The following is a 12,387-nucleotide window of genomic DNA, read 5'->3' on the forward strand; positions in this document are numbered from 1 at the left end:
GCAGCGCTACTTCCGGTGCCTCGTATTGAGGGGGAAAGCAGATCCAGAAAAGGGGTTTTCTTCTCCCCGGGTCACAGAACAGGGGGAGAGGGCATTCTGAGCCAGGAGTGGACCGACTGCGCGCTCTCAGCTCCCAGAAGGAAACATTGAGACCCTGACAGGGAGACAGAGGCTCCCGCAGAGGAATTCCGAGCCGGGCTTCCTGGGGGAGTGCGTGGCCCGGGAGCACCCGCGTCGCGCTGCGACTTGAGAGAAGGGACCAGGTTCCTCCCCGCCGGAAGGCAGGGTCCGCCGGAGGGAGGAGAGGAGCAGCATGATCCCTCTTTTAAGCTCCGTGGCGGCAGATCTTTGTATTTATGCTTGGCACAGTCTCAGTCTAGAACCGAGTCCGTGCAAAGTGCAGGCCCATCGTTTCCACTGGCAGCGTCCAGGAGTGGACGAGGCATAACACCTCCCCAGTTCCCTGTGGTCCCGGCGGCTGGAAGCGGAGGGCTGGGTGTGTACGCGGGGATGGTGGTCCATGCCGGGTTTTGGACTGGGGAACCTCAGGAGCCCATTGGGTCTGGTCCAGGATTGGCCCGGACCTGACAACCAGGCTCCAAACGTTGTGAGAAAGCCCAGAGAAAGGAACCCTCTTTCCTTGCGCTTTTCTGACTTTCGCAATTCCAGTCTCCCCCAGAGCTGAGTGCTCGGCCCTCTCCCACTTCTTTTGACACCTTCACGCATCTTCCTCTTTCCCGTTGAGTTTTAAGTTCTCCAGCAGCACCACCACCACCACCCCCCGCCCCCCGTCTCCAGCACAGTTTGGGCATGAGGATGGAGATGGCAAGACCTGGCCACTGCTCCTCGTCGTTGGTTGCAGCCGGGGAGGGCTGTCTGGATGCCACCTCTCCCTTGAGCTCCTTATTTGAGGGGTGGGGCGGGCCGAATGTGCCTGCCTGGGCAGTATGTGTATTTCCCTTGTATTTATTCAGCAAATATTTTCTTAGTCCACCTGGTGTGCCCGGCCCCGTGCTTGGCATTGGACGAAGCCCACACCTTCTGAGTTTTCCAGTCCAGCAAGAGGCGTGGTGTTTCAAGTCTAGCCAGGGAGACAAGTAAACAAGATAATTAGAGACTGGCTGAGTGCTATCATGGAAACAGCCCAGGGTGGCCCAGGTGGAAACCTCGTTTCCTAAATGGGGTTATTATGAGGTCCTGGCAGAGGGAGGTGATGTTTGAGCGGCAACCAGCCTGGGGAAAGGCACCCCGGGCAGAGGGAATGGCAGGAACAAAGGTTGAGCAATAGGAACCTGCATGGCTGAGGAGCAGAGTGGGCCTGTTTGCTGGAGCCTTGTCAGGTCTGGCCTGCCTCGGGGGTGAGTGAGAGGGAAGTCGGGGGAGGGCCGGGAGCAAGTGCTGGTCCCGTATGTGTTTCAGGCATCCTCGGCTCCTCTGTGGATAGGGCACAGCCAGTGACCGCTGTGGAGGATGTGTGTCCTCCAGAACGGTGCTGCCAGCAGCTGGACAACGTGGTGACCTGAGAGGGGCCATCATCAGCCTAGGCCAGTGATGGCGAACCTATGACATGCGTGTCAGAGGTGACACGTGAACTCATCTTTTTGGTTGATTTTTCTTTGTTAAATGGCATTTAAATATATAAAATAAATATCAGAAATAGAAATCTTTGTTTTACTATGGTTGCAAATATCAAAACATTTCTATATGTGACACGGCACCAGAGTTGTTAGGGTTTTTCAAAATGCTGACACGCCGAGCTCAAAAGGTTCGCCATCACTGGCCTAGGGGCTGTATATGTCGTAAAATACATGTGTGGGTCCCTTGCCTACAGGCACCCGTCTGCTCTCACTGGCTTATGACCTTGCTCTGTGTCCCTGGGCTACTCCTTCCTCTGACCCTCCCTCTACTGCTTGGCAACTGAGTCCATTTTTCATTCTCACCTTCCAGGTCTGGCCGGACCCCGTCCCCTTTCCAGTGATCTGGGAGCAGAACCCGGTGTCACATCACCTTGGTTCAGATTCCCTCTTGCCCAGGAAAGCCCACCGCTTCTCCATAGTAAAGGCAGTCTGGGCGCATGGCCCCAAGTGCCATTCTGGTCCTCCTGGGAGTTTCCTTCATGCCCGGTGCAGCATCACACTGATGCACCCAAATGAGAGGGGTGTCCCCAACCTGCCCATCCTCCCTGGAGCAGCCGCCTCCTCCACGTGGCTCGTTCTTATCTTGCCAGTCCAGGAAGCCAGTGCAGGAAGTGGGCTGGGGCCTGGCTTCCTGTTGTCGCTGGACCTCCCTGGTGACTCTTCTGGGGAAGGCCTCTGAGATACTGGATTGGCCCCCAACCCAAGCCCTTCCATGGAGAGCCACCCCGCGGGGGTTGAGGGCCATTTCCACCTCCACAGGAGATGCCTTCCATTCTGCCACCTGGAGAAACAGCTGCCCAGATGGAATGAGTTGTGTGAGGCCAGGGCAGGATGAAGCAAAACCTCTTGCTCCCTGAGGCAGTTTCCTGTCTGCAGGGTCCTTAGGCCAGAACCTTCCTCTGGCCGTACTGATTGGCTGCCATTGGACCTGGACCCAAGCACCACACCTGAGTCACTTTCTGGAGAGCCGGAGGTGGCTCCAGTGTATGGGTCCTGATTTGTGTTTCCAGAGTGAGAAGAGCTGATTTTTTCCCAGTTGCACCATGTTTGTTTTTAAAAAGAAATTCAGTAATGACAGAAGAAGAAATATCTTAAAAGCCCACCTTATCTGGGTGAGCTTTAAAAGATTCCATCCTTTATCTGCCATCTCTTGCAATAACCACAAGCTTTTCTGCAATGTTTCTTCCTCTTACCTGGTGAACTCCTGTCTTTGAAAACCCAGTTCAGTGCGTCCTCTTCAGATCACGGTGGACTCCCCACTGTGCTTGGCCGAGTCACTCTTGGTCCAGTTGGGGCTGCCCCCAGCTTCAGACAGACAGAGTCCAACCAAGCTCTCTCTCTTACTAGCTCTAGTGCTGGCAGAGTTCTCTGAGCCTCAGTTTCCTCATCTGTAAAGAGGGTGTGACAGTAGCCATATGCAGTGCTGGGAATGAGACCTGGAGTTGGGTGTATTCATCTTAAATATCAGTTGAGCAGCAGAGGGACCTGTATGCTGTGATGCTGCTGATAAGCATGGTGGGTGTGCGGACAATGTACAGTGTGAGTTATAAAAAAAACCCAAATAAACAGCACTGGGCCTAGGTGTCAGCTGCCTCTGGGAGGAAAGAGGGGCCTTGAGAGGGTTCTTTCCTAAACTGGGAGGCAGGTGTGTGCTCTGGGGTTGTGCAGAATGAGGAGAACGCCTCTCCCGTACGGGGTTAGGCATGTGTGCTCCTGCTCTCCTGGTGCTATCGTGGGACCCTCCCCAGAGGCCAGGGGCTCCCGGAGCTGATGAAACAGACAGATCTTGTACTTTTGCTTGCATTTCAGCTCCCGTTGTCACTGCTGAAGACGGCTCAGAATCACCCCATGGTACGTACCATCTGGGACAGCGACTTTCAGTGGGGACCAGCCTTAGCACAGGGATGGGGACACTGGGCCAAGGGTGAGGTGCCTCCGGCCAAACCTGCTTCCCCACCTGTCCACACAACAGCAGCTTGTCTCTTACTTCCCACGCAGGTCAGGGCCAGTGTCATTGCTGCTGCTTACGAAAGTAATATGTGCTTATTAAAAATGTCAAACAGAAAGAAAAGTCAAACACAAGAGAGACTCATAGTGGAAGCTCCCTCCATTCATTTTCCCAGCGGGTTAACTAATTCTGTGATGTATGTGTGTTCTTTTTATTCAATGTAATTCAAATACCACAAAACTCAGCCCTTTACAGTGAATAATGCAGTGGCCTTTAGTAAACTCACAATATTGCACAACCACCACCTCTCTCTGGATCCAGAACATTTCCGTCATCCAAAAGGAGACCCATGCTCTTTAGCAGTTACTCCCCATGCTTCTGGCCCAATCCCTGAGAACCACAAATCCACTTTCTGTCTCTGGATTTGCCTCTCCTGGCACTTCGGATAAACGGGGTCGTATAACAGGTGGCCTGTGTGTTTGGCTTCTTGCACTCAGCATGTTTTCAGGGCTCCTCTATATTGTGGTATTTTATGGCCGAATAATATTCCATTGTGTAGATGGACCACAATGTGTTTATCCATTCATCAGTTGATGTACATTTGATTTTTTTCTATCTCTTGGCTATTTGTGAGTATTTGGCTACTGTGAATGTTCGTGCTGCTCTTTTTACATGGATGTATGCCTTCACAAATATCTGAGTTTTTTTGTTGTTAATCCTCGCCCGAAGATATTTTTCCCATTGGTTGTTTTTTGTTTGTTTGTTTTTAGAGAGTTTGTGGGGAGGAGAGGCGAGAAACAACAATGTGAGAGAGACACAAAGATCGGTGCCTCCTGCATGCACCCTGACCAGAGGCTGGGGATCGAGCCTGCAACCCAGATATGACCGGGAATAGAACCCTCGACTCTTAGGTGCTCAGGCTGATGCTCTAACCACTGAGAACATGGGCCAGGGCTGAGTATTCTTTTGTTTGTTTGTTTTGAAATCACAACCTTTATTGATTTTATTGGGTTTGGGGTCTTTTTTTTTCCTCATCAAAAACAAAAGGTTTCCTTGTAGAGGTGCCCCGCGAAGTGTACAGAGAAAGAGGACATTTCCCTGTAAGATAGGCCTCTCTGGGGCCCGGGCTCTGTGTGCAGGGGCCTGGGTACTAAAGGAGCTGAGGACATACCGGAACGAGGTTGGGGCTGCTCTTACTGGCAGGCTGCACCTCCCTGGGGCCCTGGCTGACGTGGGACCCATTTCTCTCCAGTTGGTGGAGCTGAAAAACGGGGAGACGTACAACGGGCACCTGGTGAGCTGTGACAACTGGATGAACATCAACCTGCGCGAGGTGATCTGCACGTCCCGGGTGAGTGCCCTGGGGCTGGAGTCCGCCTGACACCGGGGCTGTGGGGTGGGGCGGGCAGGCAGGGAGAGGAGAGGCAGTGTGGCCAGCAGCTCGCGTGGACCGGAGGCTGACAGAGCTTCAACATTCTGGCTTCCCCATGAAGTGAGGGCCCTTCCCTGCACCTGTTGGGAGGAGTGGGGGGGCTTCCTCAGCCTACCACAGTCATCCTACCAAGGGGGGGCCTTGGGGAGGAGCAGGGCCCCCAGTGTCCTGGACTCTGCACCTGTGAGGACTTTGCACCTGTGGGGGTGTTTCCTGATCAGGTACTGACCTGCTGTCCCTCTCCTCCTGCCCCTGCTTCCACCCCTGACAAAGGAAGACTCAGGCCTGAGGGGCTGCTTCTGGAGACAAGTCTACGGGCAGCAGACCCTACCCTCCTGGCAGCCTTGGCTGCTGCGGTTCCAGGCTGCAGGCCATGGTGGTGTGGCGATGGGGTATCTGGGGGCAGGGACAGCCCTGCGGCCCCAGAGGCTCGCTTACCTCCCCAGGCCTGAAGCCAGGAACTGCATGGCCAGAACCTGAGCTCCCAGGGCTGGGAAGTGCCCCTGGGGTCACAAGCTGGGAAGACCCCAGAGCCATGAGGACAAGGACGGCGGTGGAGGCAGGCGCTCTCCCACTGGTGTGCATGGGCCCTAGCCTTCTGCCTGGATTCCAGTCTTGGTCCCCATGCCCCCAATGGCCCCCCAGGTTACAAAGGAAGAAGCTGCTGGGGGCCTTAGCCAGGTTGGAGCTGTCTTGAGCCGGAGGGCACATGCCCCTAGGGTTTGCCATGCCAGAGTACAGCACAGCATAAGGCAGCCCCCTACCCCCGGTCCATCCTTCTGCGTGGTTCACACTCCAGCGGGCAGACTAGTGGGCATGGCCCCTTCCTTCACCTACACAGCTCCATGACCTGTTTCCTGGAATGGGACGCTGGAGCTTCCATACCAGCTAGAAGCTCTCTCCTGGTTTTCTTGCCACATGCCAGGCAGCAGGTGTAGGGCAGCTCCATTATGGTCCTAGCAGACAGTGCTGCAGTGCACGGCCTGGCATGCGTGTGTCTTTCTGCACATGGCCAGTAGGTCTGTGTCGACTTGTAGAACCAACTACAGGGTTCGGGGAAAGTTTGGTCCAGCCTCCAGAGTCAACTAAGCCTAGAAACATGGCTCCTCTGGGAGTTCCTCTGTGACCTGGTGGTTGGGAGGAGAGGCTGGGATGAGGTTTGAAATCCCTTGGGCAGTGGGTGGCAGAGTCCAGAGACCCCAGGGGCTAAGGTCCCAGGGGAGCCCTGGTTGGCGGGCGCTAAACTACTGCCATGGAAAGCAGAGTGAGGTTCCTGCAGGGAACGTACTGAGCCTGGCCTGTCCTTGGCTGAGGGAGAGCCAATCAAGGAGCAGCCAGCCCCAGCCCTGGCCCCCAGCTTCCATGGAATCCTTCTGTTTCTATCTGGCTGTACTTTGCATCCCCATGGACTTGGCCCCTTGCCCACTCTTTCTGGGAAAGGAATGTGCAGGGCCTCGTGGGGTTCCTGTGTGGGATGGGAGCTCATGTACGTTCCTGGGAAGAGTTAGCCCTCGAATATTCCGTCTGACCCTCCGAGTGCTTATGCTGGGCCAGACCAGACTGCTGGTGAGTGTCAAGTGAGAGGACTGGGATTTCAGGGAGCCTGGAAGGCAAGCCCTGTCAAGCACCAGAATTAGCTGGACAAGGAAAGGCGGGGACGGTGTGTGCAGAGTCCTAGAGGCAGGAAAGCCCTCCTTGTGTGTTCAGTACCCAGAGAGGGCAGCCAGGGTGGGGCTGGATCTTAGGCGCTCAGGAGCCATGCTGTGTTTGGGCCTGGTCCTTGGCCAAGGGACCCTGGCGGGTTCTGAGCAGGGAGAGGTCTTGGTCTGATTTCTAAGGGTGTGGGGAGAGGAAAAGGCTACCCGGGCTTCTGGCTCTAGGCAGTAGGGGTGGGGCTGGGAAACTAACATGAGGCCCTAGGCTCCTACCCAAGGGCAGCAGGAGGGGACTTCAGGGAAAGGCCTTGTGCTGGTTCCAGGATACGGGGTTGCGGGGAGGGGTAGTCTGTATCCTAGGAACCACAGGGTTTTTAAAAAAATATATATTTCTTTATTGATTTCAGAGAGGAAGGGAGAAGGAGAGAGATAGAAACATCAATGATGAGAGAGAATCATTGATTGGCTGCCTCCTGCACACCCCACACTGAGCCCGCAACCCAGGCATATGCCCTTGGCCAGAATCAAACCTGGGACCCTTCAGTCCGCAGGCCGATGCTCTGTCCGCTGAGCCAAGCCGGCTAGGGTGGAACCACAGGGTTTTTACTTTGCAAGCCCCCTATCTCTCCAGACTCAATTAGCTCCCCTGAAAATTGGCATCTTAGGGAGCTAACCCTGGCGAGCACCAAACCTGCCTCCCCATTCCCCTCCTGGACCTCTTCACCTGTCACATAGGATCTCTTCCTGCTGGCCTGTGTCCCACACCAAGCTCAGCCTCTGCCAGGAGATAGTTGGATGAATGAATGAGTCAGCTCTAGTCCAGCCCAGCAGATTGATCCGGTGCCCACACAGACATGGGCTTTAAGCCCTCGTCTCCATACCTACCTGTGTCTGGGCATGGCATGGCACCTCCCTAGAAAAGGCTCCAGAAGGTGTGTTCGAGAAGGCTGGGGACAGGTGCAGACAGGAGGTGGGTTGTGGCAGCACCTGGTGCGTGGGGCAGCCCCCTACCCTGGGCTTTGGGCTGCAGGTAACAAACCCCATCCCACACTGGAGGGCAGATTGACACCATCTCCTATGTAGCTCTGCTGCTCTTCCTCTTGTGCCAGGGGTGCTGAGGATCTGTTAAGACCCCCTTTAGAGAGGCCTCGTGTCATATCTGGGACTGTGAACTTGGCAGCCTACAGGGGTGATGCCAGAGATACAGGTGGTACCCAGCTGTCTGTACCCACTCTGAAGAGACCCGCATGGATCTGAGATCCCCACCCGTTGTGCAGGATGGGGACAAGTTCTGGCGGATGCCCGAGTGCTACATCCGCGGCAGCACCATCAAGTACCTGCGCATCCCCGATGAGATCATTGACATGGTCAAAGAAGAGGTGGTGGCCAAGGGTCGTGGCCGTGGGGGCCTGCAGCAGCAGAAGCAGCAGAAAGGCCGTGGCATGGGGGGTGCTGGACGAGGTAGGTCCTACACACACACACACACACACACACACACACACACACACACACACACAGTGGCTGCAGCACGTGGCATCTATTTCAGCCCAGTGTTGACATTCTTGGCTGGTGCTCTCACAGTGCAGCAGGCCTGGCTCTGAGCCTCTCCCCTTAACTCCACCTCCCCCTCCACCCCCGCCCCCCGCAGCAGAGCCAGCGGGGCTCTGACTCACAGGGCTCCTCTGTGGAGTGGCTATTGCTGCTGACTGCCATCTATCCCAGACCCCAACCCGGGGTCCCAGCTGAGTCCTTGGTGCTCAGTGGATTGATCTGGTGCCATGCAGACCTGGGCATTAATTTCTCATCTCTGGGCATGGCATGGCACCTCCCTGAGTCTCAGTTTCCCCTCTATAGAGAGGATCTGGTGGTGCCCACCTGCTCAGGCTGCGGGCAAGGACCCCAACTCAGGGCCTGGCACAGAACCCTTCCCTGCCCTGACTCCTTGATGCCAAGGTCACACCTTTTTTATAGACTCCCCTCACTGCCTCGACATGACAACCCTGGCATACAATTAAATTTGTTGTGCAGTCAGCTGGGGCCTGAGCCTAGAGGCCTTCTGTAAGCCCCACCTTCCAGGGTGGGTGCCTGTTCTTGGAGTGGTCTGCCCTCTTCTCTTCTTATGTATGGACCTTTTGAATGCCAGGCCTGGAGCCAGCTCTCAGCCAGACTCGGGTGACAGGGCACTCCAGGTGGAGGGTTGACAGAAACGGGGGGTTAGTGGGCCCTGAATTCGTAGGGCATGTCTGATACCTAAGGCCAGGCTCTGTGCACTGGGGGGTATCATGAGAGGTGAGATGGGGCAACCCGTGCCAGCATTGGTCGCTGGACCTACAGGATGGTGTTAGTGTGCGGGAGGTCCTGGGTCCCCCGTGTACACCTTAGCCTCAGAGTTGGGGGGGGTCTCTGCTCCACCCCTGGCCAGAGTCCTGCCCCTGTCCTGGCTCCTGCTCCACTTACTCCATAGCCGAAGCCCCCACCCCAGCCCCGTCCCTCTCCCAGGAAGCCTGACCCAAGCCTCGATGGGACTTGTGGTCCTCCTCTCTCCTTCCTCATACCCTTTGCACCTGGGGGATCTGGTCTCTTCTGTCACACAGGACATTCTCGAGGACCACCCATACCCAGCTCTAGTCACTCCACCCCAGGTTTTCAGCCTGCTTTTCCCCACTTTACATAGGGAGCCACGGGAGACTCGGGGTGAGAATACCCTGGAGCCTGGCTCCCATGCAGCCCCCGCTTCTGTCCTGCAGGTGTGTTTGGCGGCCGTGGCAGAGGCGGGATCCCAGGCACTGGCAGAGGTCAGCCAGAAAAGAAGCCCGGCAGGCAGGCGGGTAAACAGTGAGCTGGCCCTGCGTTACCCAGAGACTTAAGCCTCCCCCACAGGCCGCATGCCTGCCCCCGTCCAGGAGTCTGTTCAGAACAGAAAAAAAGAGGCAGGTGTCGGGGGGACCCCACCTGTGCATTTTGTGGTCCTCTTTGTGTTCTTTTTTTTTTTTTTAATTGATTTTTGATAGAAGAAGGGAGAGAGAGAGAGAAACATGGATGTGAGAAAAACATCAATCTACTGCCTCTGGCATGTACCCTGACTGGGGATGGAACCCACAACCTGGACATGTGCCCTGACTGGGAATTGAAACTGCAGCCTTTTGGTGTACGGACAGTGCTCCCATCAGCCAAGCCACACCGCCAGGCATTGAGTCCTTTTTCTAAGCCAGCGTTTCTACAGTTGAAAATATTCTTCGGTGGTTTTGATTTTGTGAAGTCGCAGCCAACTTGATTCCTGGAAGGCTGTGTGTGTGAATGCATCTGTAGAGCCTTCCCCCTTGTGTTATCGGGGGCATTTTCCAAATAGGTTTGTTTTGTCCCTCTTGTTGGATCCTGTGTGGCAAACAGATGGGAAGTTTCATTTTAAGGTCTTTGCACTGAGATTGACAGTCCAGGGCGTTTTCCTGAGACAGACCTGACACTTTTCTCAGAACAAATCCGCACAGACAGTGCCTCAGATGCTGTTGTGGGGCCTTGGTGGGGCCCTGTTCCTTTGCCTTTCTCCCTCTTTTGTGTTACAAAAATAAAAACAAAACAACTACCAACCACCAGTCCGAAGTTTCTTTTGAACCACTGGGCACAGGAGAGCATGTGGTACCCTCGGTAAGTCACAGCCCTGTAAGAAGTTTCCTTCCTAGGGCTGCAGCACATCTCGCCGGGGTAAGCACTTTCAACAGGACTTTTACCGTGTCCTACATTTTCTTATGAAAGGCAAGAGTTTCACGCATTGTGGATGGTGGTGCCTTGGAGGAGAGGGGAGAAGCTTAAGAAAACCCAAACATTACTTGAGGCAGTCGCCTACCCTGTTTGGGCGAACTCTGGTGTGAATGGTTCTTGCAAAACAGCGGAGTGTTGGTGGCAAGGCTGGGCCCTGTCGGTACCTGCTGGCTCCCACTCCCACCTCTCCTAGCATCATGTCTCTCTACAGAAGGCCTCTGGGTTCCTGGTCCGCGGGGTTGGGAACAGGCTCGTGACACAGGTGTTCTGTCTGGTGGGGCTTTGATGAAATGGGGGCTCTGGGATCAAGTGTCCCACGGGCTGTGATGGGGAGTCTTTTGGGGGCCTGCTCCTGGCCATTTAACTGATTTGGACCAAGAGTGCCCGGAGGTTCCCAGCACCTTGTATCCTGAAGTTCAGGGATGTGAGCCTGTCTGGTCAGCACACTGCCCTTAGCCCCAGCCAGCTGGCCCTGACCTTTCCAAAGGGCAGCCTGGCTAGCTGCCCTGTCATCTCACCCAGACATAAGCCACTGCCCTAGCCCTGCACTCAGTGTCTGGGCTTCCTGAATGCCCTGTCTGGAGCTGGCTGCTGGGACAGCTCTGTTTGTCTTCTTCCTTTTACTGGTTTGAAGAAACCAGCCTCAAACCCTCAGTAAGGGAAACCAAAAGTAAGGGGCCTCAGTCTTCCTGTCCTGATGGTCTGTCAGCAGACAATGCAGGATCCTCAAATGTGGCAGTGACCTTCTTCCCCTGCAGTTGGCTCCTGGTGGCCATCGGGGGAGCCTCCCTCGCCCAGGTGTGATTTAGCCTGGGGCCAAGAGCCGGTTTCTGGGACATAGATACAGCGGTGGGAGGTGTGTCTGTTGCTTTTCGGTGTCACCCTTGCCTGCACACACCTCCAAGTCATTCCTCCTTGATGCCTGCACTGAGCCCACCACCACCTCCAGGAGGTGTGACAGCAGCTGTCCTTCCCACCCGCCAATTGGACCTTGGTGCCAGGCACCTCCTGGCATTGGCAGTAAGTGTCTCCAATGGCTCACCATGTGCCCCGGGGTCCTCTGCCACCCCCCTGTGGACAAGGGCTGGCTGCTTAGCCAGGGGAGGGGGGGTCGGGGGAAGGCCTGCTGTCACTCAATGGGAGAGGCCTCCTGCCACAGCAGGAAGAGAGGGCTGGCTTCAGACAGAGGAACAGGGGCCACAACCCATCCAGGTGCTTTTGGAGGAGAAAGTAGAGGTCAGAGCAGGCAAGGTGATGTGTGAGAAGGGCTTGAGGGAGGCAAGGGAGCCGGCTGTCTTGGAGAGTTCAGATGGAGGAACAGCCCATGCAGAGGCTCCGCAGATTGGTGATGGGAGCAGAGTGAAGGTGGCAGGAAGTGGGTTGGTGCAGGCCCTGACTGAGATGGGAAGCGACAGTGGGCTCTGGAACACTGAGGGCCAGGGTGAAGCCAGGAGACCAGGAAGAGGTAGTTCTGGGGACTTGGAACTTCTTCATTGGTTTTAAGAAACCAGTAAAGCCCCTCATGGAGGCCATGAGGTGGAACAAGGAGCAAGGCTGCCATGAGGACCCAGGCAAATGAGCTGCCCATTCCACAGTAAGCCCAGGACACCGAGGGACCTTTTGGGGTGGGGGTGGGGGGGCAGGGGAAGCCTCAATGAGAGGACACAGTCAAACCAGCTCTGGAAGGACAAAAAGGCACTGGTCATGGGAGGAGAGCAGAGAACAGGTGGTGGGAACAGCAAGTGCAAGCTCCCTGAGATTCTATGGCCTGCTCCCATCCTTAGGCACAGAGAGGGTGGGTACCTGACCCAGGTCACATAGCTCCTCCCTGTTTCGTCCTTGAACTTAGGGGATCCGTTTACCTTCTCGCAGTTCTGTTGTGTCAAGCAGTCAGGAGTCTAGTGGTTTCAACTGAGAGACAGGGTTCAAGGCACATAGGGGCCCTGCAGGTTTAAC

General features: G+C 55.6%; 1 protein-coding gene across 1 annotated transcript; it reads left to right on the forward strand.

The window, feature by feature from the left end:
• Positions 1-3,060: 3,060 nt before the first annotated feature.
• LSM4 (LSM4 homolog, U6 small nuclear RNA and mRNA degradation associated) lies at positions 3,061-9,658 on the forward strand. The gene is made up of 5 exons (XM_006778376.2): positions 3,061-3,152; positions 3,447-3,488; positions 4,838-4,936; positions 7,950-8,133; positions 9,420-9,658. Exons 1-5 carry the CDS (start codon positions 3,135-3,137, stop codon positions 9,509-9,511), a joined length of 435 nt encoding a protein of 144 aa, XP_006778439.1. The 5' UTR covers positions 3,061-3,134; the 3' UTR covers positions 9,512-9,658.
• The last annotated feature ends 2,729 nt before the right edge of the window (positions 9,659-12,387 follow it).

Source organism: Myotis davidii, unplaced genomic scaffold (assembly GCF_000327345.1).
Source record: "Myotis davidii unplaced genomic scaffold, ASM32734v1 scaffold448, whole genome shotgun sequence".
Taxonomy (NCBI): Eukaryota; Metazoa; Chordata; class Mammalia; order Chiroptera; family Vespertilionidae; genus Myotis; species Myotis davidii.